Source organism: Atractosteus spatula, chromosome 25, assembly GCF_055471065.1.
Source record: "Atractosteus spatula isolate fAtrSpa1 chromosome 25, fAtrSpa1.hap1, whole genome shotgun sequence".
NCBI lineage: Eukaryota > Metazoa > Chordata > Actinopteri > Semionotiformes > Lepisosteidae > Atractosteus > Atractosteus spatula.
The window spans coordinates 2,252,172-2,276,983 of record NC_142730.1 but is presented as its reverse complement, the minus strand read 5'-3'; the positions used below and the strand labels follow the sequence as shown (position 1 = coordinate 2,276,983).

The following is a 24,812-nucleotide window of genomic DNA, read 5'->3' as shown; positions in this document are numbered from 1 at the left end:
TCTCTCACTCTGCTGTGACGGAAACGAGCCCTGGGCATCTTATCTCACCCAACGCCCTGCATCCTGCCCGTTTCCCCTGCCCGTCACAGAGCCCCTCAGACGAGTCTTTCCCCTGGTGTCACAGAGCCCCTCAGAGGGGTCTTTCCCCTGGTGTCACAGAGCCCCTCGATGTACGGGGTGTACAGGCTGAGCCCTTAAGCCTCAGGCAGTTGGAGGAGCTCCCTAGCTCTCTCCAGACATCTCCCTCTCTGCTGTCCCGGGAGTACGGTCCCCGATTCCTCCTCTCTCCCCTGTCCTGGCCGCCTCAGGCGTGGCCGGGGCCGCAGTGGCGTGTACTGGCCACCAGGTGTCACCCACGCACTGTCTAATACGCAATGTCCCTGACGGGCCTCGCGGTGTTTTCCCGTCGCCTGGCAACGGGCGCCCGGGTCACGCACGGAGACCCTCCAGGGTGACCCCTGCCGGCGACAGCGCGCGTCAGCACCTCCTCACATCAGACCAGCGGAACCAGAAGGTGGTAATAGTAATAATAATAATAATAATGTAAAGCGCTTTGAGTGGAGTGTCCAGAAAAGTGCTGTGTAAGTGTGAGGAATTATTATTATTAGTGGTATTAGTATTAATTAGTAAGCTGAATAATGGTTATTATTAGTATTAGTATTATGAAGCTGGATAATTATTATTAGTATAAGTATTATGAAGCTGAAGTATTGTTGTTAGTAGTAGTATGAAGCTGAAGTATTAGTAGTAGTAGTAGTAGTAGTAGTAGTATGAAGCTAAATTACTGATATTATTAGTATTAGTATTATGAAGCCGAAGTATTGTTATTAGTAGTAGTATCAGTATTATGAAGCTGAAGTACTGTTATTAGTAGTAGTATCAGTATTATGAAGCTGAAGTATTGTTGTTAGTAGTAGTAGTATTAGTATTATGAAGCCGTGTCTATGTCTGTCTTGTTCTGAATTAGACGCCCAGGAATGGGACACACTGCCGGCGGGCTGTCCGTGGGCGGCGGGGTATGGGGGTATCGGGGTGTCGGGGGGGTCGCCGTTTCTCGGGATCTGCGCCGCGTGTGAATTTCCCCGTGTCCCCGGGAGAGAGGGCGGCACGCGGGGGCCAGCCCTTGGGAAGCTTGCGGGATTCCTCTCGCGCGCGGAAAGCCCCGCCGGTTCCTGGCCGGGAGGGACGGTTCGGTATCGCTTTCGATTCAGCCCGGAGAGGCGTCATCCGGCTGCGCGTCTCCGCTTGAACCGGCGGTCCAGACAGTCCAGGCAGAAACCTGCTGGACACTGGACAGTGAGGGGGACAGGCCAGGCTGGAGTCAACTGGGCACCGGACAGTGAGGGGGACAGTCCAGGCTGGAGTCTCCTGGACACTGGACAGTGAGGGGGACAGTCCAGGCTGGAGTCAACTGGGCACCGGACAGTGAGAGGGACAGTGTGGACAGTCCAGGCTGGAGTCTCCTGGACACTGGACAGTGAGGGGGACAGTGTGGACAGTCCAAGCTGGAGTCTCCTGGGCACCGGACAGTGAGGGGGACAGTGCAGGCTGGAGTCTCCTGGACACTGGACAGTGAGGGGGACAGTCCAGGCTGGAGTCTCCTGGACACCGGACAATGAGGGGGACAGTGTGGACAGTCTAGGCTGGAGTCTCCTGGACACTGGACAGTGAGGGGGACAGTCCAGGCTGGAGTCAACTGGGCACCGGACAGTGAGAAGGACAGTGTGGACAGTCCGGGCTGGAGTCTCCTGGACACCGGACAGTGAGGGGGACAGTGTGAGAGCGAGCCCACTGCCACAGTCATGAAGATCAGAGGCCAGACTCTGACTCCGCGGTGACAGTGTCCCTCCTGTCGCACACAGTGACCACGGCTCTCACAAGGGGAACCTCACGGAGCCGCCAGGAGAGAAGCCAGTTCACTACCTGACGCCGGCCTGGGCACCTGCTGCGTGGAGTCTGCATGTCGTGTGTGTGGGTGGGCGGGCTCAAGGCTCCCCCCCACCGGCCGAAAACAACCCTGCTCTCTAGGCGCTGCTCCACGTGAGTGTGCGTCGGACCGGGGTCCTGGTTCGGGTTCGTGCCGTTTCATAACAGTCATTTAAAATAACAACAACAACAAAAAAAAAGACCTTCGTGCCACCGCGCGAGGTGCGGGGGGAAGTTCCCAAATTTCCCTGGGAGCTGCCGGGCCCGGGCCCGTGACGCGGCCGCGACGTCACCGCCCCCGCCCCTCCCCGGCGCTGGCCAGGCGGCGGCGGGCGCGTCCCTCCGCCAGAGTCCAGACCGCGCGGCACGGAGCGAGCCTCGCGAGCGCCACAGCCTCACAGCCTTCCCGCACGCGCGTCCACCCCCCGGGAGCAGGGAGCAGGGAGCAGGGCGCGAGGCGGAGCACGCGAGGAGAACGAGAGAGAGCGAGCAGAGCGGAGCCTCGAGACGCCGGGGAGCCGCACAGCCAGCTCGGCGCCGGGAAGCGAAGCGTCGGGAGCTCTTTGTGTTCCGGCCGCTTCTTCAGCAGGAAGTTTCTGTTCGGCTGTCCCCGTCTCGCCGTGCCGCTCCCGGAGTTTGGAGCCCGCTGCTCTCGGAGCCGAGCCGAGCCGGACCGGACCGCCCCGGCGCCATGGCGAGACCGCCGTCCAGGGAGGGCGCGCTGGCCGCGCTGGTCAGCCTGCTGCTTGTCCAAGGTACGAGGCCCAAAGTCCGCCCCCGGGCTCGGTGCGCGGCGGGTTTGTCTCGCCTGGAGTTTCGCCCGCCCGCCGAAACTCTTCCTGGCGCTGGGCTCGGCGGAGGTGCGCTTCTGGGCTTTCTGTGCTCTTAAAATGGCGGAGACGTACACTCTTCCAGCTACCTGTTATTGGAGTTTTCCCTGCGCGGCCCTGAACACCGCCCCCCCCCCCCGTGCCTCCCGAGTTTCGGGCCGCCATGTTGCCCTAGGTGTGGCTCCGGCACAGGTGCGATGACGTCCGCTCGGCGGGGGCTGGGCTCGCACACGGAGGGGGGGAGCCGGGGGGCGAGCCGTGGGAGTGGGTTCGGTGACGGAGCGGGGTGGGCTTGTCAGCAGTGGGAGTGATTTGTAGAGTGTTAGTGGGGCAAACAGCCCCTTATTTGCAAACTTTGGTCTTACGTTAGTCATGTCTGTGCTGTGCCAGTACCAGTATCAGTGGTGTGCCAGTATCAGTGCCAGTATCAGTGGTGTGCCAGCTCTGTGTCAGTATCTGTATCAGTGGTGTGCCTGTGTCAGTACTGGTGGTGTACCAGTGCCAGCTTTCTGCCAGTATCAGTGGTGTGCCAGTATCAGTGCCAGCTCTGTGCCAGTATCAGTGGTGTGCCTGTGTCAGTACCAGTGGTGTACCAGTGCCAGCTCTGTGCCAGTATCAGTGGTGTGCCAGCTCTGTGCCAGTACCAGTGGTGTGCCTGTGTCGGTACCAGTGGTGTACCAGTGCCAGCTCTGGGTGGACTGGCCCTGGTGCGAGTGTGTGTGTGTGTGTCTGCCCGGCGATGGGCTGGCGTGCGGAGAGGGCTCATCCTGTGTGCCCGAGCCGGGAGACGGGTCCTGTCCAGTCCGGAATGGTGGGGGGGGCCGAAGGGCCAGTTGGGGGAGGGGGTCTGTGATTGAAGAGGAGCTGGATCGGTTGGGGGGGGTTCCCCACAGTTCATCTTGCGCAGCTCAGGGGGGAGACTGCTTAAGGCGGTTGCCACGGCAACGGCTTTCCAAACCCAGAACCCGTGGGTGGGTTTGTGCCAGAGACTCTGGGCTTGCTGGGGGGGGGGCGTCCTAAGAGCAGTGGGTGGGGTTTGAAGCGAAGTGAGATCCCAGGCGGCTGGGATTTTTTAAGGACCTGGGTTCGAGGGCTGTTGGGAATTTACAGCTCCAGAATCGCCCCGCCCCGCGCGGGCTGGGCCTGGCTGTGGGGCGGGATCGTCTCCCTCACTTCCCCCAGGAGTGAGTCAGCCGGCCTGACCGTGAGTCAGTGTCACAACAGTGTCGCGGTTTCACTTTCACTCTGTCTCCTGTGCCTTCTCTCGCACCCTCTCCCTGTCTGCCCCCCCCCCGGAGGGGCGCAGAGGGGGGCAGACACCCCGAGGCCCAGAGGGAGCCGCTCTTCTCGGCGGCGTGACTTCGTGACCCCAGGGGAGTCTCCCTCTCCATTCCTTCACCACGTATGGCAACGCAGAGCTGGAGCCATTGCTGTGGTCCCTGGAGCTGGTACCTCGCTCTCGTTCTCCCCTCTGTTGCTGTGCCTTCACGCCCCCCCCCCCCACCCCCCCCATCCTCATCCTCTCGGCGCGTGACTGGGCATTTCCAGCTGCTGCAGTTCACCGCAGCTGTGCTTCCACTGTTGGGACGCAGATCTCGCCCCTGTCTCAGCCCTCAGCCCCGATCTGCTGCTGCTGCTGCTGCTGCTGCTGTTGCAGATGCAGATCTCGCCCCTGTCTCAGCCCTCAGCCCCGATCTGCTGCTGCTGCTGCTGCTGCTGCTGTTGCAGACGCAGATCTCGCCCCGTCTCAGCCCTCAGCCCCGATCTGCTGCTGCTGCTGCTGCTGCTGTTGCAGACGCAGATCTCGCCCCGTCTCAGCCCTCAGCCCCGATCTGCTGCTGCTGCTGCTGCTGTTGCAGACGCAGATCTCGCCCCGTCTCAGCCCTCAGCCCCGATCTGCTGCTGCTGTTGCAGACGCAGATCTCGCCCCTGTCTCAGCCCTCAGCCCCGATCTGCTGCTGTTGCAGGAAGCAGATCTCGCCCCTCTCTCAGCCCCGATCTGCTGCTGCCCTCCTGCTGCTCCGTGCTGGAGGCACACAGTCTCACGTTCGTGCTGGATCATCGCCGCAGGAGGCGAACCGCGCCGACACGGCTTTTTAAAAGATTCAGGACCACTTGTATGGTTCGTAGGGTTGTAGCGCTGCGGGCAAGGAGCATCTGTAAACGAGACGGCGCGCAATGCGACGATGAGTACTTTAACGCAGCGTTTACACAAGCCGTCGCCTTGGGAACTGCTGATAAAAATGACATCATGTGGCGCCGGGGACTTTTCCTCCTCTCTGGCTCCCTCGCTCCCCCTGTGACGCTGAAGTGCTTTCATCTTCTCTGGATTATTTATGTGCTCGGTGTCGGTATCTCCCTGCTGTCTCCGTCTGTCTGCAGTGCCCCACTTCGTCCTCAAGGAAAGATTGAGTGACGTGGATATACACCGCCTGACTCGCACCTCCAGGCAGAGAGAGTGTGTGTGTGTGTGTGGGGGGGGGGGGTGTTTGTCAGCTGATTTTTATGAAGATGTTTTGGGCCAGGTTGATGACAGCTGTGACTTGATCCGCAGTCTGAGCAGAGACTCGGCTCCCTCTCTCAGCGCTTCAGGCAGAGCTAATCAAACTCAGGTGATGCTGATAGGACTGAGGGTTCCCTCTCTGTCGGAGCAGGTAAAGGTACAGAGGAGCTGGACTGAGTGTCTCTACAGTTACTCTACAGCTCTGATGATGATGAAGGAGTGTTAGTGTGAAGATACAGATGAGCTGGACTGAGTGTCTCTACAGTTACTCTACAGCTCTGATGATGATGATGAAGGAGTGTTAGTGTGAAGATACGGATGAGCTGTGTCCTTTAGTTTCCTCCTGGTTCCTTCTTCGGGAGGAAGAGTGGCTGGCAGGGGGGAGTCTGGCTCCCGTTTTGATTCCTTCAGGGACGAGGGTGACGGTCGCCGCCCAGTTGTGAACTTGGCAGCGTTTAGTGGGCTTGTCTGGTGTTTATTTCTGCTGCTGCTAATCGTGTTGAGCCTGGATAAGTGCCTGGATCTCGATGACGGACTGTGCCAGCTGTGTTGGCAGGGGTCCGTGTGTCCCCCTCTCTCCCAGCCTGCTCCTGTCAGGTGAAATGATCCGCTCGTCCCTCACTCCCTGCGGCGCTGTCGTTGGCCGGCGGTGGGTGATGGGAGGGAGGGAGGGAGGGCGGTTCTGACCACAGGAAGCCCATTCAGGTGCAGTCGTGCTCAGCTGGGTTCTGAACTTGTTAACGAGCTCTTCCAGTGAGCCTGTGGTACTGTGTGCCTGCGCATCTCTTCCTGCCCTATGCCTTTTTCTCTCTGTTCTCCTCTCTTCTCGCTCTCCTTTCCTCTCCCTCCCTCCCTCCCTCGCAGTGCTGTGATTGTGATGTCCTGTCCGCTGGCGTGTTGGAGTCTGAGAGATTCTGACGTGTTCGTGTTTGCCTCTCTGCTCTGCGTGTCGCCGGCTCATCCATCTTACTTTCTTACTTGTCTCTCTGTCCCCCCCCCCCCCACATCCCTTCCTCTGTAGAATGATTTTTCTCCACCTCCGGCAGCTCATCTGTAAATCTCCCCTGTTTCTCACCTGTGTTCACCCTGAGCGATCACAGGGCCCGGCGCTGTTGTGCTGAGGCTCAGTCAGGATGAGCGATCACAGGGCCTGGCGCTGTTGTGCTGAGGCTCAGTCAGGATGAGCGATCACAGGGCCGGTGCTGTTGTGCTGAGGCTCAGTCAGGTTGAGCGATCACAGGGCCGGTGCTGTTGTGCTGAGGCTCAGTCAGGTTGAGCGATCACAGGGCCCGGCGCTGTTGTGCTGAGGCTCAGTCAGGTTGAGCGATCACAGGGCCCGACGCTGTTGTGCTGAGGCTCAGTCAGGTTGAGCGATCACAGGGCCCGACGCTGTTGTGCTGAGGCTCAGTCAGGTTGAGCGATCACAGGGCCGGTGCTGTTGTGCTGAGGCTCAGTCAGGATGAGCGATCACAGGGCCCGGTGCTGTTGTGCTGAGGCTCAGTCAGGTTGAGCGATCACAGGGCCGGTGCTGTTGTGCTGAGGCTCAGTCGGGTTGAGCGATCACAGGGCCGGTGCTGTTGTGCTGAGGCTCAGTCAGGTTGAGCGATCACAGGGCCCGGCGCTGTTGTGCTGAGGCTCAGTCAGGTTGAGCGATCACAGGGCCCGGCGCTGTTTTGCTGAGGCTCAGTTGGGTTGAGTGATCACCGGGCCTGGCGCTGTTTTGCTGAGGCTCAGTTGGGTTGAGTGATCACAGGGCCTGGCGCTGTTGTGCTGAGGTGCGTCTGCTTGTCTGTCTCTTGCTCAGCTTCCTTTCTCTGTCCACCTCTGCGCTGATGGCAGCCATGGGCCATTAATTCAGCTTGTTTGACAGGCTGGGCTGCTAAGGAGGTCAGTAGTGTCACTCACATTAGTGCAGCATCCAGTGTGAACCTTTCAGGGAGAGTCAGTCAGTGTGTCTGTATTAACCCCTCTCTCTCTGTCAGTGCAGTGTTAATGTACTGGAGTGTCCAGTCAGTGTCTGTATTAACCCCTCTCTCTCAGTGCAGTGTTAATGTACTGGAGTGTCCAGTCAGTGTGTCTGTATTAACCCCTCTCTCTCTGTCAGTGCAGTGTTCATGTACTGGAGTGTCCAGTCAGTGTGTCTGTGTTAACCCCTCTCTCTCAGTGCAGTGTTAATGTCCTGGAGTGTCCAGTCAGTGTGTCTGTATTAACCCCTCTCTCTCTCAGTGCAGTGTTAATGTCCTGGAGTGTCCAGTCAGTGTCTGTATTGACCCCTCTCTCTCTCAGTGCAGTGTTCATGTCCTGGAGTGTCCAGTCAGTGTCTGTATTGACCCCTCTCTGTCTCTTTGTCTCAGTGGTGGGGTGCCAGCACGTGAAGGTGGAGCCGGAGGTCCTCGCGTACCCGGGTCAAGACGTCACGCTGCGCTGCCAGTTTGTTCAGGATGGGGAGGCCAAGCTGACGCAGGTGTCGTGGATATGGGAGCCAGTGAACGGGCAGAAGGAAAACATCGCCGTCTTCCACCCGAACTTTGGCGCCAGCTACCCCAGCTCGCCGCTCAAGGGGCGCATCAGCTTCATCAACTCCTCCCTGGAGAACCCCTCCATCCGCATCAAGGCACTGGTCCTGGGTGACGAGGGGAAGTACATCTGCGAGTATGCCACCTACCCCAGCGGCAACGATCAGGGCACCACCAACCTCTTCGTGCTGGGTAAGCACACATCCTGACGCGTTGCGCTGGCTGGCCTTCGGCCTCTGACCTCTAACCTCTGACCTGACCTTCTCGCCCACGTCTCTTGCAGTCAAGCCTCGGAGCTCCGCCAACATCATCACGGTCCCGGCTGGGGGCGCCCCCGTTGCTGCGGCGCGCTGCGTGGCGGCCGGCGGCCGGCCGGCGGCCAATGTGTCCTGGGAGACGGCGGCCCAGGGGAACTGGACCGCTGTGCCCACGCAGAACCCGGACGGCACCGTGACCGTGACCAGCGAGTACCTGCTCGCCCCCACCAGCGAGGACAATGGCAAAGACATCAGCTGTGTGGTGAAGCACAAGACCCTGAAGATCCCGGCGAGATTCCCTCTCAAACTGTTTATCGAATGTAAGGGACTGACCAGCTCTGTGACACCGTCTGACCTTGTGTGACACACAGTACAGCCCCCATTGGGCATCACCCCCACTACAGCACTGTCTGACCCTGAGTGAGACACAGTACAGCCCCCACTGGGCATCACCCCCACTACAGCACTGTCTGACCCTGAGTGAGACACAGTACAGCCACCACTGGGCATCACCCCCACTACAGCACTGTCTGACCCTGAGTGAGACACAGTACAGCCCCCACTGGGCATCACCCCCACTACAGCACTGTCTGACCCTGAGTGAGACACAGTACAGCCACCACTGGGCATCACCCCCACTACAGCACTGTCTGACCCTGAGTGACACACAGTACAGCCCCCAGTGGGCATCACCCCCACTACAGCACTGTCTGACCCTGAGTGAGACACAGTACAGCCACCACTGGGCATCACCCCCACTACAGCACTGTCTGACCCTGAGTGAGACACAGTACAGCCCCCACTGGGCATCACCCCCACTACAGCACTGTCTGACCCTGAGTGACACACAGTACAGCCCCCACTGGGCATCACCCCCACTACAGCACTGTCTGACCCTGAGTGACGCACAGTACAGCCCCCACTGGGCATCACCCCCACTACAGCACTGTCTGACCCTGAGTGAGACACAGTACAGCCCCCAGTGGGCATCACCCCCACTACAGCACTGTCTGACCCTGAGTGAGACACAGTACAGCCCCCACTGGGCATCACCCCCACTACAGCACTGTCTGACCCTGAGTGACACACAGTATAGCCCCCAGTGGGCATCACCCCCACTACAGCACTGTCTGACCCTGTGTGACACACAGTACAGCCCCCACTGGGCATCACCCCCACTACAGCACTGTCTGACCCTGAGTGAGACACAGTACAGCCCCCACTGGGCATCACCCCCACTACAGCACTGTCTGACCCTGAGTGACACACAGTATAGCCCCCAGTGGGCATCACCCCCACTACAGCACTGTCTGACCCTGAGTGAGACACAGTACAGCCCCCACTGGGCATCACCCCCACTACAGCACTGTCTGACCCTGAGTGACACACAGTACAGCCCCCACTGGGCATCACCCCCACTACAGCACTGTCTGACCCTGAGTGAGACACAGTACAGCCCCCACTGGGCATCACCCCCACTACAGCACTGTCTGACCCTGAGTGACACACAGTACAGCCCCCACTGGGCATCACCCCCACTACAGCACTGTCTGACCCTGAGTGACACACAGTATAGCCCCCAGTGGGCATCACCCCCACTACAGCACTGTCTGACCCTGTGTGACACACAGTACAGCCCCCACTGGGCATCACCCCCACTACAGCACTGTCTGACCCTGAGTGAGACACAGTACAGCCCCCACTGGGCATCACCCCCACTACAGCACTGTCTGACCCTGAGTGACACACAGTACAGCCCCCACTGGGCATCACCCCCACTACAGCACTGTCTGACCCTGAGTGACGCACAGTACAGCCCCCACTGGGCATCACCCCCACTACAGCACTGTCTGACCCTGAGTGACGCACAGTATAGCCCCCACTGGGCATCACCCCCACTACAGCACTGTCTGACCCTGAGTGACGCACAGTATAGCCCCCAGTGGGCATCACCCCCACTACAGCACTGTCTGACCCTGAGTGACACACAGTACAGCCCCCACTGGGCATCACCCCCACTACAGCACTGTCTGACCCTGTGTGACACACTCATTATAGCAAGCATCCCCTACAGCCCAGACAACTGCAGGCACTTTCATATGACGAGTTGTGTTAATGGACAGTGACAGTTTTGAGAGACATTTTAACTGCAGTGTTGGTGGTCTTTAATAATCATCCCCCCTCTCCCACAGACCCTCCACAGGTGAAGATTTTTGGGTATGACAACAACTGGTACATAGGCCGCACTGAAGCTACCTTGGTGTGTGAAGCTATAGGCAACCCCATGCCTACCAACGTCACCTGGAAACTGTGAGTTTGCTTTGCGTGTGTCACAGTATTCTTGCTGTAGTATTGTCAAGAGCTCTAGGCATGTCATATCGAAGGGCAGCCTGACCTGTTGTTGCTGAATGTGTTCTCCATAAATTAGTCATTTAGTTAATTGTTATACATGTTAATTTGGTTCTAATTTTACTTTTTATATACTGGAGTGTCCAGTCAGTGTGTCTGTATTAACCCCTCTCTCTCTCAGTGCAGTGTTAATGTACTGGAGTGTCCAGTCAGTGTGTCTGTATTAACCCCTCTCTCTCTCAGTGCAGTGTTCATGTACTGGAGTGTCCAGTCAGTGTGTCTGTATTAACCCCTCTCTCTCAGTGCAGTGTTAATGTACTGGAGTGTCCAGTCAGTGTGTCTGTATTAACCCCTCTCTCTCTCAGTGCAGTGTTAATGTACTGGAGTGTCCAGTCAGTGTGTCTGTATTAACCTCCCGCTTTCTTACAGTCTATCAGGACAGATGCCAGAGAACGTGGTCATCTCTCATCACAAGCTGACGGTCCTGAAAGTGGACGAAGCTGTGAACTCCACCTTCGTCTGCGAGGTGAACAACCGGCTGGGTGCTACTCAGGAGCAGATCAGCGTGATCGTGAGAGGTCAGTACTCTACTCCCACGGTGTGCTGTACGAGGTCACTGCTCGCGTAGGGCTGAGGTACAGCTGTTTCCAGACTAGAGAGTGTTTATAAGAAGAAATGCTGCTGCAAATTTAACATAAAAGCATTCGCACGTGCACACGATATCTTGGTGGTGGTGTGGTCAGGGCCGAGCCTGACTCCCTCCCTCTCCAGGCTGGATTGTCGCAGTGTCGTCCTCTCTCCCTCAGGTGTCTGCAGCGCTGGGCTGTGCTCTTGTGGGTGGGCTGTTCTCGTGCACGTGTGGTTAAAAGAGCTGTGTCGCTGCACTGTTTCAGTGTAGTGCCTCTAGCTGTACTATGGCAGTATGGTGCCTCCGGGGCACGGCGTCGCGGTAGGGTGGTCAAACGGTGCCTCTGGGGCGCGGCGTTGCGGTAGGGTGGTCACATGGTACCTCTGGGGCGCGGCGTCGCGGTAGTGTGGTCGCACGGAGCCTCCCTCTGTCCCCAGAATCGGGGTCCCCTGGCCTGCTGGTGGGCCTGCTGCTCCTGCGGTCACTGGTGCCGACGCCTGTCCAGAGATCATCACTGGGGGCACAGGCCCGGGTCTGGCTGAGAGTCTTGCTGGCTTCTCTTCAGCTCAGTGGCCAGAACTTCCCGGTGTGAAGCAAGAAGACACCGTGTCCCATGTCTAAGTGGGGAGACAACCCCCCCAACCGAACCCCAGTTTTTTCGTGGGGACTAAGATAGCAGCAGCTAGAGCCTCTCGTCAGCCTGCTCTCCGACAGTCATGAGCCTCTCTCCCACGACCCCAGCAGCACACAGTGCAGCATCTTGCCTGGGGGGGGTGTGGGGGGGGGGCGGAAGGGGGCTTGAGCCCACAGGCCCTCGCCTGCGCTGGCGCTGGGAGAGAGATGTCTGGGCGCGTTGATTGGTCCGCCGAACCCAACCAACCTTCCCCCTCTTTCTCTCCCACCCCCCCCCGTGCCCCTGCAGAGGCCCGGGAAGCCGGCACCCCAGCTGGCGTGGTGGCTGGCGCCGTCATCGGGACCCTCCTGGCCCTCCTGCTGCTCGGCGCTCTGGTGGCCGTGCTGTACACGCGCCACCGGCGGCACGAGGGCGCCTACCGCGGCGGCAACCAGGGCGCGTACGACATCAAGAAGCGGGTGTTCGGCGGGAAGAAGGGCGGCGGTGGCGGCGACAACAACAACGGCGCCCCCATCTACACCTACCGCGAGGACGGCTCCGACACGGTGACGGAGAAGTCCAACATCCTCCAGCAGGGCGGCGCCACCGTCGCCGTCGCCCCCACGGCCCAGGACATCCTGCTGGGCGGCGAGATGGACGAGGGCGAGAAGAGGAAGTTCGACGGGCTGGGCGAGGACGAGGACGAGAGCTACGACCGCTTCGAGGAGAGCCAGCCCGTGCTGCAGCTCCGCCGCGCGGGCGACGAGGGCGGCTACGGCGGGGGCGGCGGCTACCTGGACGACGACGACGACATGGAGTCCCAGAGGGACGGCTCGGTCATCTCCCGGACGGCCGTCTACGTGTAGGGGGCGGGGGGGGGGGGGCGGACTGGGACTGGGACGGGGGGTAGGGGGGGTGGGGTGCGGACCGGGCCGGACGAACAGACGGTAGATATGAAGGAGAGGCGGACAGGGAAGCAGCGTCCTTGTCAGGCGAAGGCATCCCGCCGCCGGGGGAGTCATCGCGGACCCTCTCGGCTGACCGTCGGCTCCGGACGGAAGCGGTCTTGCCAGCCTGCGGACTCGGCCCTGATTTTTAGACTTATTTCAACGGTTTTGAGAGAGAGCGAGAGAAAGAGGACCAGCGCCACAGCCCTCCTCCTGACAACCCCACACCTGCACTGCCTGAAGCAGGGTGCTCAGGGGAGGGTCCCCCTGCGCCCCCTGTGGGCCAGGCCGAGGAGCAGCCTGCAGTTCCTGCAGAGCGCTGTCTCTTGTGTTGGGGGTGGGGATATTGTATATACAGCTGTGACCTTCGTGTTGTCACAGTTCCGAGTGAATATTTTATACGCTGCATGTGCCACTTCAGTCATGGATCAGGGAAAGGGATCTTGTACATCTTCCTGTTAGTCAGAGCAGCCAGTGTTGTGAGGTCAGACCACTCTCGTATCACAACAGTGGCTGGTTCTGTCATGATGTCAGACCGCTCTGAACATATCACAACAGTGGCTGGTTCTGTCATGATGTCAGACCGCTCTGAACATATCACAACACTGGCTGGTTCTGTCATGATGTCAGACCGCTCTGAACATATCACAACACTGGCTGGTTCTGTCATGATGTCAGACCGCTCTGAACATATCACAACACTGGCTGGTTCTGTCATGATGTCAGAGTGCTCTGTACATATCACAACAGTGGCTGGTTCTGTCATGATGTCACACCACAGTACCAGTACCACGATACTAATCGCACCACACTACTATTACCACAGTACTGACCACTACTGACAAAAACAAGTGTTTGTTCTTAACTAATTTTAATTTAATTTAATGTTCTGTGACAACAAGATTTTGCTGTTTCCTAATGGATGTTTTTTATTTGCTGTAATTAAAAGGTGATACATTTCTTCAAATGTGAGATTAAGATTTTTATATAAAAAGCTTCATGAGATTTTATATTTATCAGGAGGTGTATTTGAAGAATGCTGCTGCTTCAGGTAGTGCACTGGAGACCTGTTCTGTCTGGCAGGGAAGAGCTCCAGCCTGCAGCACTGGAGTGAGGCTGTGAGGTTCTGCACAAGATTATTTTATTCTGCTCCCTGGAGAGCTGCGCACACTCCAGAGGAAGCGGTCAGCTTTCTTAGAAACTGAATGAACTTTACAAACTGGTTTTTCAAATGTGCTCCATAGGGAAAGCAAAGAGATCAATGAACCTAACAATGGAAAACTGTCACCCCAGTTGTTCTCCCCAACTCATTGCTCTGCCCTGCTCTCCTCTCTCTCCCTTATCTCTACTCTGGGGGGAGAGGAATTTGCTGACTTGGATTTGCTGGCTGACTGCGTCTGCTGTATAGATAACGGAGACTGAGACAGTCCCCGGAGTCCCAGTCCAGCCCGGTCAGGGACAGTGGAGACTGAAACAGTCCCCACAGTCCCGGTCCAGCCCGGTCAGGGACAGTCGAGACTGAGACAGTCCCCACAGTCCCGGTCCAGCCCGGTCAGGGACAGTCGAGACTGAAACAGTCCCCCCAGTCCCAGTACAGCCCGGTCAGGGACAGTCGAGACTGAAACAGTCCCCAGTCCCAGTACAGCCCGGTAGTTTGCGGTGATCAGTCCCACAGTCGCAGGAAGAAAAGGTTTTGCGCTAATGTCACGGCCCCATCACCTGCTGGCTGCTGCCCCATGTCGATTCCCGAGCAAGCACTGAGCGTGCCAGAGAAATTGTGTCGCTTTCAAATCGTGTGGACAGAGGCTTTGAAAGTTTTACACTGCCAGCTGAAACGGGAGTTATCTGCTGCTGGTTGCTTTATAGGTGGAGATTTTTGTGTCTTACTGCGGTTGACTTCTGACCTCGGAGCCATAGAGGAGCGATTGTGCTCCTGGCTCGGGTGTTGTGGTAACATCTCAGGACAGCCTGCACCGCTGTCCTGCTCTGTCTCCTCACTTTCTTTTCTTCTTGTCATTAAAGTTTTTGTGATTTTTAGACGAGTCTGGTGTGTTTCGGGGGGGGGGGGGTTGCGGGGAGACGAGGCTGGATCCGGCCTGGGTGACGTGGGAAGGGAGGTGGGGGGGACACGGGGGGGAGGGGTGGCGGTTGCTCTCGGGTTGCTGACTAGCTGCTGCCCGGCGCCCTCTTGTTCCTCTCTGGAAACGTGGGGACATTTTTTTGTTTTGTTTTTTTTTAGCGATGGTCCATCTGAGCGCGTTTCAGCCGATTGAAAAGGGTTCAGAGTCTTTCCCGAGTCGGAAGACTGGGGCGTTTTCTTCGGGAGCTCCGCTGGGCCGCTCGGTGTCCTCGAGTCTCCTCGCTCGGGTGGAAGTAGGTCCGGTTACTTCTGCTGCTGGGTGTGGAGGGATACGGTTACACTGCCCGTGAGCAGCCGGCGGCGTGACTTGGTCCTGGGGGCCCTGAGGCTTCGCTGCTCTTCCTCTCTTGCCTCTCTCTTCCCCTTTCCGTCTCCGTGCGTGTGGGGCGGTTTTAAACGGGCCGTCTGCACGGGACCAGAGGTCAGCCTCTGGCTCGGGAGCTTCTGCAGTACCGTGGCGGGGAGGCCCGGTCCCCTTCGCGGTGCCCGCTGTCCCGTCGAAGCTGGGGGGCCGAGCGAGAGTGAGAGCGACTGGTCTGTGGGACCGGAGCCGGGCTCCTGCGCTGTTCTGATTCGGAAGAGCAGCCCCGTGACCCGGAAGTGATTTTGATGCGATGTTCTGCGCGACTGCGCGGCTGTTGGCGGATTCCCACTCGCCTGGTGTTGAATTCACCCTTCACTGACTCCCCTCGTCTCGCGCCTGGCGCCAGAGCTCTCCTGTGCTCCATCCCGGCTCTGTGTCTCTCCTGCTGCTGCTCCATCCCGGCTCTGTGTCTCTCCTGCTGCTGCTCCGTCCAGGCTCTGTCTCTCCTGCTGCTCCATCCAGGTCCTTCCCCAGTGTCTGACCTTCCCCACTTCAGCAGAGTCAGTCTGGCCAAAGCAAAATCAATTCTAGATCGTTTTTCCTGATCACATTGTATGTGTGTTTAGGGACACATTGTAGGACAGTCAGTCCAGTGGTTCAGGTCCAGTCCTGTTACACCAGAAGGACAGCCAGTCCAGTGGTTCAGGTCCAGTGTGGGTGGGTGTGTGTGTGTGTGTGCGTGCTCAGGTGTGTGGGAATGTGTGTGTGCATGCTCAGGTGCAGGGGTATGTGTGTACGTGCTCAGGTGCGTGGGGGGCGGGGAGTGCACGTGCTCAGGTGTGTGGGTGTGTGTGTGTGCTCAGCTGGAGTGCAGCGTGCTGTAATGAAGCTCAGGCTGGTCTCTCTGTCAGACAGGTACAGCTGCAGGCAGGCTCCTTGCCACTTGACCTGTTTCCCTGACTCATTCCTGAGCAGACACAGCAGAGCGTGGGGGAGGGAGATGGAGATGCAGATGAACAGCAGGAGGAGATTTAGGGTCTGGTTCCAAAAATTCAACAGCTGAGCGGCCAGAGGCGCCGGGAGAAACAGACCCACTGAGGCCTCTGTGTACCTCGTCCTCCTCCAGGCTCGCTGCTGAATCTTCCTGTGTCCTCCCCTCTCCCTCCCTCTCTCTCGGTGCTCGGTGTGTAGTGCGACGGGCCCAACCTGTGCTTTTGGTTTCTGACACACTTCCTGCTGAGTAAACAGGGAGGGAGGGAGAGGGTGAGTTTCGATTAGCTGTTTGCCATTCCTGTGTGTCAGGTTTCAGGGTGTGACTGCGTGCATGACAATGCAGGAATGCAGTCTGGAGAGACAGGTTGTTGTGTGCTGATGAAGCTTCAGGACGTCAGGCAGGAAGCTAGACTCACTGCAAAGCTTTTAACTGACGTGTTAAAATGCACATCTCAATCACATTAGTCATGTGTGCTCTACTGTATAGTGTATTGTAGTCCATAGCATTCTGTGCTGGGCTGGATGCTGTACTGCACTGTGCTACACCTGTGCTGTATGTTGTCCTGTGCTGGGCTTATACAGTACTGCACTGTGCTACACCTGTGCTGTATGTTGTCCTATGCTGGGCTGTATGCTGTACTGCACTGTGCTACACCTGTGCTGTATGTTGTCCTGTGCTGGGCTTATACAGTACTGCACTGTGCTACACCTGTGCTGTATGTTGTCCTATGCTGGGCTGTATGCTGTACTGCACTGTGCTACACCTGTGCTGTATGTTGTCCTGTGCTGGGCTTATACAGTACTGCACTGTGCTACACCTGTGCTGTATGTTGTCCTATGCTGGGCTTATACAGTACAGCACTGTGCTACACCTGTGCTGTATGTTGTCCTATGCTGGGCTTATACAGTACTGCACTGTGCTACACCTGTGCTGTATGTTGTTCTGCACTGTGCTACAATAATGCAATGCCACACCAGACTGCACTGTGCTAAAATTAACTGCTCTGTGCTGTACTGTACTCGGCTGCTTCCCCCTGACTGATGACAGTTTTGCACATCACCCCTGTGGTGCAGCTGCAGATGCAGCGTGATCAACAGTAACAGACTCTGACAGGCCATTTTGCAGCGATGATGCAGACAGTGTGTTTTCCCCGGCTGCAGCTGAGATGTCAGGCGGCCAGCTGTGAGACTAATGCCTTTGACGGGGTGAGACCGCGGAGACAAGGCGGCAGGAATGGTTTTCCGAGAGAGAGCGTGGCGAGGGAGGAGGGCACGTGTGACATCTTGGCATTTCCTTCCTGAATTCACAGGTCGGCATGAGCTGGGTTTGTCTCGCACCGTCCTGTTCATGGGCAGATGTTTGAAACTTCGTTGTGAAAAATATCTGACTTCAAAGGGCTGCAGGGAACTCTTTAGCCCACTTCTGGTTCAGGTCCAGTCCTGTTAGACCAGGAGGACAGCTGGTCCAGTGGTTCAGGTCCAGTCTTGTTAGACTAGGAGGACAGCTGGTCCAGTGGTTCAGGTCCAGTCCTGTTAGACCAGGAGGACAGCCGGTCCAGTGGTTCAGGTCCAGTCCTGTTACACCAGGAGGACAGCCGGTCCAGTGGTTCAGGTCCAGTCCTGTTAGACCAGGAGGACAGCTGGTCCAGTGGTTCAGGTCCAGTCCTGTTAGACCAGGAGGACAGCTGGTCCAGTGGTTCAGGTCCAGTCCTGTTATGAGTAATAGGAGCTACGCTGTCCAGGCTGGCGCGCTGGTGGACGTGGCGAGTCTGTCTGCTGTCACTGTGGCTCAGGCAGCTGCCCGTGTTTTAATTCCTGCTGGCAGCGAGCACACGGCCCCCGCCGTCCAGCTCAGGGAGCGGGGGCCTCATCGCTGACCGCAGTCAGCACACGCAGCACGGCAGCACCGCGTGGCGTGACGCCGCTCACGGTCACAGCACGGGGAGCACAGTGTGCACGGAGCTCATGGCACAGGGACGCCGCTAGCAGGGTACGCATTCCCAGTATCGCTGTGCCAAGGGCGGGAGAGAATCTCTGACCGTCCAGGGACCCCAGGGTCTCCCCCTCTCTCCCTGACTGTCTGTCTCCCCTGCCTCTCTTTCTCTCTGGTGCGAGTGGTTTTCCTGGCTGTGTGGAGGGAGGCAGAGAGGGGGAGGGGAGCAGTGAAGGACGGGTGAAGATCGGAAATGTCATCTGACAAGAGAACGCTTCTCCTCCCGGAGCTCACAGACCTTCCCAAGCGCCTGAGTGCTCCTGGCGACAGCAGCTCTCCGTGTGTCCAGGCCTCCAGAGCCGAGTGGATTTATTACTAATCCTGCTGACTGTCCCCATTGTCGCTACAAGTCACTAGACCCACTGGAGCCAGAGCCACATTCCCAAAACTGCAGTGAGGTCAGGACCTGTCCCCTCGACTGCAGTGAGGTCAGGACCTGTCCCCTCGACTGCAGTGAGGTCAGGACCTGGCCTCTCTACTGCAGTGAGGTCAGGACCTCTTCTCTATACTGTCAGATATAACAGTTTGTATCAGAAATAATGTTAAAACTGAGAGCTATTCAGTTCACACTGATGTGTGTGTGATTGCAGTGTGAATCTCAGTGTGTGTGTGTGTGTCAGTGACTCAGTGTGTATCAGTGTGTGTGTGTCAGTGTGTGTGCTAGTGTGTGTGTGTCAGTGGCTGTCGAAGCTCCTCCTCCCTCAACAAGACCCTTAGAAGGACCCCTGTGCACTGTCCTGCCTGCCCGCGCCGCTGGGGGCTGTGAGAGCACAATTTCATTTATTTATTAATAAGGTGGAAGACGGCTCGGCGGCCGCCGGCCTGCTCGCTCTCGCCCTGCGCCGCCCATCCGTCTCAATTATTTATCCCTGCCGTTCTGGTGCAGCTGGGGGGGGGGGGAGGCGCGGCGCCATGGCAGAGCCCCTCGCTGCGCTCCGAGCTCGGGTTCCGGTGCAGGGCTGGCCGTCCGTCGGGCCGTCACACGGCGGGGCTGTACCGGGTCCGGCGGAGGTCACTGTCCCCTGCCAGGTGCGTGCCTGCGAGAGAGGCGCCCCCCGGAGGAGAGCAGGGAGCGGCGATGACCTCGCTGCCGGGCCTCGTCAGGGCTCAGGTCCGTCCCAGCGGCTGCAATGAGTGAAGACGTGTGTCCAGAGCGCCTCCCCTGTGGTCCACTTGAGGAACTGCAGGCTGGGATCGAATGAATTTGTTGTGGCACTCCCTGTTCTTCACCTGGGGTGTTATGGTGGCCCAGGGGTGAGCGTTGCTCCCCTGCAGCGTCGGGGGCCCTGGGTTCAGTTCCGGACCTGAACCTGGGGTGCTGTCTGTGAGGAGTTTGCATGTTCTCCCCCCTGTTCACGTGGGTGTCCTCCCACAGTCCAAAGGCACGGTACTGCTCCAGGACTGTGTCTGCGGAGACGAGTGCCAGGCCAGGGAGTGGGCATCAGCGCTGTGGAAGCTGTGTTGATTCTGCTGCGAGACGGCCGCAGGTCTGAATTAACCCCCCCACCCTCTCTCTCTCTCAGGGACCCCTCTCCGCATGAAGGGCCCGGCCACTGGCAGCATCATTGGGGGGATTATTGGGGTCATCTTGGTCCTGGCCGTCATCGGGACCGTCATCACGGTGGTCCGGCGTCAGCGGCTCAGCAAGGAGTGTGGAGAGTACGCCTGCCTGTTTCCCACCCTTCCTGTCTGTGTCTCTTACTGGCTGTCTGTGTCTCTTACTGCCTGCCTGCCTGTCTGTCTGTCTCTGGGTTTGACAGCCTCTGTAAAGACACAGGTATCTGTCCAGCTCAGTGTTTCCCAGTCCTGTGTCCCGGATTTTTACGGACCCCTTAATTTGCCCAGTAGCTTGTTGCAATATTGTTACTCTTCCAGTTTCCTAAAAAACCAAAACAGGTTTTCTTAGTTCTTTAGTTCTCGCAGAAATGGGGGGGGAACGACACTCACATGCTCCCATGATCAGCCTTCTCAGTCTGAATCCGCCTCATTTCCAACCCGGATCTGCTGCCTGAGATCTGAATCTGCCTGCTTTCCAACCCCGATCTGCTGCCTGAGATCTGAGCCTGCCTGCTTTCCAACCCCGATCTGCTGCCTGAGATCTGAACCTGCCTGCTTTCCAACCCCGATCTGCTGCCTGAGATCTGAACCTGCCTGCTTTCCAACCCCGATCTGAGCCTGCCTGCTTTCCAACCCTGATCTGAGCCTGCCTGCTTTCCAACCCCGATCTGCTGCCTGAGATCTGAACCTGCCTGCTTTCCAACCCCGATCTGCTGCCTGAGATCTGAACCTGCCTGCTTTCCAACCCCGATCTGCTGCCTGAGATCTGAACCTGCCTGCTTTCCAACCCCGATCTGCTGCCTGAGATCTGAGCCTGCCTGCTTTCCACCCCCGATCTGCTGCCTGAGATCTGAACCTGTCTGCTTTCCAACCCCGATCTGAGCCTGCCTGCTTTCCAACCCTGATCTGAGCCTGCCTGCTTTCCAACCCCGATCTGCTGCCTGAGATCTGAGCCTGCCTGCTTTCCAACCCCGATCTGCTGCCTGAGATCTGAACCTGCCTGCTTTCCAACCCCGATCTGCTGCCTGAGATCTGAACCTGCCTGCTTTCCAACCCCGATCTGCTGCCTGAGATCTGAGCCTGCCTGCTTTCCAACCCCGATCTGCTGCCTGAGATCTGAACCTGTCTGCTTTCCAACCCCGATCTGAGCCTGCCTGCTTTCCAACCCTGATCTGAGCCTGCCTGCTTTCCAACCCCGATCTGCTGCCTGAGATCTGAGCCTGCCTGCTTTCCAACCCCGATCTGCTGCCTGAGATCTGAACCTGTCTGCTTTCCAACCCTGATCTGCTGCCTGAGATCTGAAAGAATTGCAGGAAAGACCAAATAGTCCAATTCAAAAGCTTCCAGACACTTAAACTTGCAAAAGGGCAGCTGGAATGAACTCAGGAGATACAGGGGCAACACTGCTGAAGAAAATAACCCCCATCTCTCTCTCTCTGTCTCAGTGCTCCCCCTACACACAAGCCCCCTCCTCCCAAGAAGAAAGGAGGCTCCACTGAGGAGGTGAGTTTCCGGTCTGCTTGCTTTGAGAAGTATCCCCTTCTTCCGGGTGTAACAGCTGAGTTCACATCGCTGCACTCCGAATGGGGCAGAGGAGATGAAGTAATCACTGCACTGCTCTCAACAAGTCCTCTCTGTTTCTTCTCAGCTTCACAAGAGCCTCAACCCTATGACTGAGAGCCAGCAGCCATGGGACAGGATCTACTCTGAACGCAGCGCAGAACCTGTTACTGTAAGACCGGCTCTTCTGCAGATTGGACTGACGCACTGCACTGTTACTCTGTACTGTCACACTGTGCACTTCTGGCACGTAGCCCAGTGTAGCCAGTATACCCAGTGTGCCCAGTTTTATCAGTGTGTCCAGTGTAGTCAGTGTGCCCACAGTACTCAGTGTGCCCAGTGTCTCCAGTGTCCTCAGAGAGCCCAGTGTCTCCAGTGTGCCCAGTGTCTCCACTGTGCTCAGTGTCTCCAGTGTGCTCAGAGGGCCCAGTGTCTCCAGTGTGCACAGTGTCTCCAGTGTGCTCAGAGGGCCCAGTGTCTCCAGTGTGCACAGTGTCTCCAGTGTGCTCAGAGGGCCCAGTGTCTCCAGTGTGCACAGTGTAGCCAGTACAGGTCTCCCTCGAGATTGCCTCTAGATTGATCTCTGAATTGACAGGCCTCTGTCGTTGCAGGACCTCGATGTGTACAACGAAGAGGAGCGCTTGCACCCCCTGGAGGAGAGCCTGGCCCATGGTGACACTCACCTCATCCCGGATCCAGATGCCCCGGAGCCCCAGCTGGAGCACGGCTTCGTCATGTCGCCCGCGGTGTACGTGTAGAGCCACTGCCCCAGTGCCCACAGGCATCGAGGACCGGGCAGCTGCTGCACCCCCACACCTCCGTTTCTGTGTCAGGGTCAACCCCTGTATCCCCACTTTCATCGTCTTTCTGTCAGGTGGAACCCCTGTACCCCCACATCCATCTCTCTGTCAGGGTGAACCCTTGTACCCCCACATCCATCTCTCTGTCAGGGTGAACCCCTGTAACCCCACATCAGTCTCTCTGTCAGAGTGAACCCCTGTACCCCCACGAAGTCTCTCTGTCAGGGTGAACCCCTGTATCCTGGCCCCAGCGCCCCTCGGGCAGGGGTCCTGTGTTCCCCCACACCTGCAGGCCAAGGGGCGAGCAGCGTGTCGATGGAGTGTCCTCTGGGAGGGGCTGCGTGTCGATTCTCTGGGGGTGGCCTGTGTCCTGGTGTCCTGTCTCAGCCCCGCGGAGCTCGTGGGCCTCTGGCCCTGCTGTCTGTAGGGGGCGCCGGAATGGCTTCCAAGAGCAAGAGTACACCAGATGTACCTGCTCAGCGTGTGAGGACGTCCAGTAACAAAGCCCAGCTCCAAGCAGGGACGGGGCACAGAGCTCACAGGGCACAGGGGAAACAGGGCACAGAGCTCGCAGGGCACAGGGGGAACAGGGCACAGAGCTCTCAGGGCACAATGCTCGCTGGGCACAGGGGAAACAGGGCTCAGAGCTCGCTGGGCACAGGGGAAACAGGGCACAGAGCTCGCAGGGCACAATGCTCGCTGGGCACAGGGGAAACAGGGCTCAGAGCTCGCTGGGCACAGGGGAAACAGGGCACAGAGCTCGCAGGGCACAATGCTCGCTGGGCACAGGGGAAACAGGGCTCAGAGCTCGCTGGGCACAGGGGAAACAGGGCTCAGAGCTCTCAGGGCACAATGCTCGCTGGGCACAGGGGAAACAGGGCTCAGAGCTCGCTGGGCACAGGGGAAACAGGGCACAGAGCTCGCAGGGCACAATGCTCGCTGGGCACAGGGGAAACAGGGCTCAGAGCTCGCTGGGCACAGGGGAAACAGGGCACAGAGCTCGCAGGGCACAATGCTCGCTGGGCACAGGGAAAACAGGGCTCAGAGCTCGCTGGGCACAGGGAAAACAGGGCTCAGAGCTCGCTGGGCACAGGGGAAACAGGGCTCAGAGCTCGCATGGCACAGAGCTCGCAGGGCACAGGGGAAACAGGGCTCAGAGCTCGCTGGGCACAGGGGAAACAGGGCACAGAGCTCGCAGGGCACAATGCTCGCTGGGCACAGGGAAAACAGGGCTCAGAGCTCGCTGGGCACAGGGGAAACAGGGCACAGAGCTCGCAGGGCACAATGCTCGCTGGGCACAGGGGAAACAGGGCTCAGAGCTCGCTGGGCACAGGGGAAACAGGGCACAGAGCTCGCAGGGCACAATGCTCGCTGGGCACAGGGAAAACAGGGCTCAGAGCTCGCTGGGCACAGGGGAAACAGGGCACAGAGCTCTCAGGGCACAATGCTCGCTGGGCACAGGGGAAACAGGGCTCAGAGCTCGCTGGGCACAGGGGAAACAGGGCACAGAGCTCGCAGGGCACAATGCTCGCTGGGCACAGGGAAAACAGGGCTCAGAGCTCGCTGGGCACAGGGGAAACAGGGCACAGAGCTCGCAGGGCACAATGCTCGCTGGGCACAGGGAAAACAGGGCTCAGAGCTCGCTGGGCACAGGGGAAACAGGGCACAGAGCTCGCAGGGCACAATGCTCGCTGGGCACAGGGAAAACAGGGCTCAGAGCTCGCTGGGCACAGGGGAAACAGGGCTCAGAGCTTGCTGGGCAGAGGGGAAACAGGGCTCAGAGCTCGCATGGCACAGAGCTCGCAGGGCACAGGGGAAACAGGGCTCAGAGCTTGCTGGGCAGAGGGGAAACAGGGCTCAGAGCTCGCATGGCACAGAGCTCGCAGGGCACAGGGGAAATAGGGCTCAGAGCTCGCAGAGCACAGGGGAAACAGGGCACAGAGCTCACAGGGCTCAAGGAACGCAGAGAATGGGGTCACAGGAAACAAGGTACAGGGATAAGGGGGCACAGGAAACAGGTCACAGGGCACCTTTTCTGTACACTGGGTGGGTGGGGGATAGGGCACAGGGAGCGTGGAGGACACTGGGCACAGCTGGCACAGGGACATACGTACTCTCTTGTTTTTCAGGGCTGTTAAACACTGAATTTCCTGTTCCACTGAATCTCTAACACTAGCGCAGCACTGAAACAATGCGACTGCCGATGTGGTATTTTTAACTCTGCTCTTGGTGGATTTGCATGACGAACTTTTCCTGGTCAACAAATCCTGTTTCTTCTGAGAAGTTTAAAAGGGAATTTTTTTTCTAGGGAAAAGTCGGCAGGAGATTTTCCTGCTGACTACTACAGCTTCTGCATAACACTGTTCTGTGACTGTTCTGTGCACTGGACTCTAGTGTGATAGTGAGATCGGACTGTTCTGTGCACGGGGCTGTACTGTGATGAGACTATTCTGTGCACGGGGCTGTAGTGCGATGGTGTGATGAGACTGTTCTGTGCACGGGGCTGTAGTGCGATGGTGTGATGAGCCTGTTCTGTGCACGGGGCTGTAGTGCGATGGTGTGATGAGCCTGTTCTGTGCACGGGGCTGTAGTGTGATGGTGTGATGAGACTGTTCTGTGCACGGGGCTGTAGTGCAATGGTGTGATGAGACTGTTCTGTGCACGGGGCTGTAGTGTGATGGTGGCCAGGCTTTGATTGGTCTGCATTATTATGCACTCTGTCCTCTGACACTACATAGACTCTGGCTAAAAGGAGAGTATTTGTTTCTGCATTCGACAATCACTGTTTTAACTCATTTTATTATATATGCTGTAGTTTTGACTGTGTATGATTTTTTTGGAATGAAATCTATATATTTGCTTCTGCTGTTTTTTAAGAAATAAAATTGCAACACTA

At 57.9% G+C, this 24,812-nt stretch overlaps 2 protein-coding genes across 3 annotated transcripts in view; both read left to right on the top strand.

Annotated features, from left to right (window-relative positions):
• Positions 1 to 2,206: 2,206 nt before the first annotated feature.
• On the top strand, positions 2,207 to 24,810 carry LOC148815032 (nectin-2). Of its 2 annotated transcripts, XM_088905387.1 has the most exons (9): positions 2,207 to 2,681; positions 7,614 to 7,967; positions 8,059 to 8,352; positions 10,225 to 10,342; positions 10,811 to 10,959; positions 19,523 to 19,658; positions 21,002 to 21,059; positions 21,205 to 21,288; positions 21,728 to 24,810. In XM_088905387.1, the coding sequence occupies exons 1-9, from the start codon at positions 2,618 to 2,620 to the stop codon at positions 21,872 to 21,874; spliced, it is 1,404 nt and encodes a 467-aa protein (XP_088761513.1). In that variant the 5' UTR covers positions 2,207 to 2,617; the 3' UTR covers positions 21,875 to 24,810. The 2 variants fall into 2 exon arrangements, with proteins under 2 accessions (XP_088761513.1, XP_088761512.1); XM_088905386.1 differs by lacking the exons at positions 19,523 to 19,658; positions 21,002 to 21,059; positions 21,205 to 21,288; positions 21,728 to 24,810 and adding an exon at positions 11,932 to 14,604.
• The window catches only part of LOC148815031 (uncharacterized), a 9,578-nt gene continuing 8,873 nt past the window's right edge, over positions 24,108 to 24,812 (top strand). The window contains exons 1-2 of the mRNA XM_088905807.1: positions 24,108 to 24,124; positions 24,311 to 24,317. Of these exons, the coding sequence (XP_088761933.1) occupies positions 24,108 to 24,124; positions 24,311 to 24,317 (24 nt within the window). The remainder of the gene's footprint in view (positions 24,125 to 24,310; positions 24,318 to 24,812) is intronic.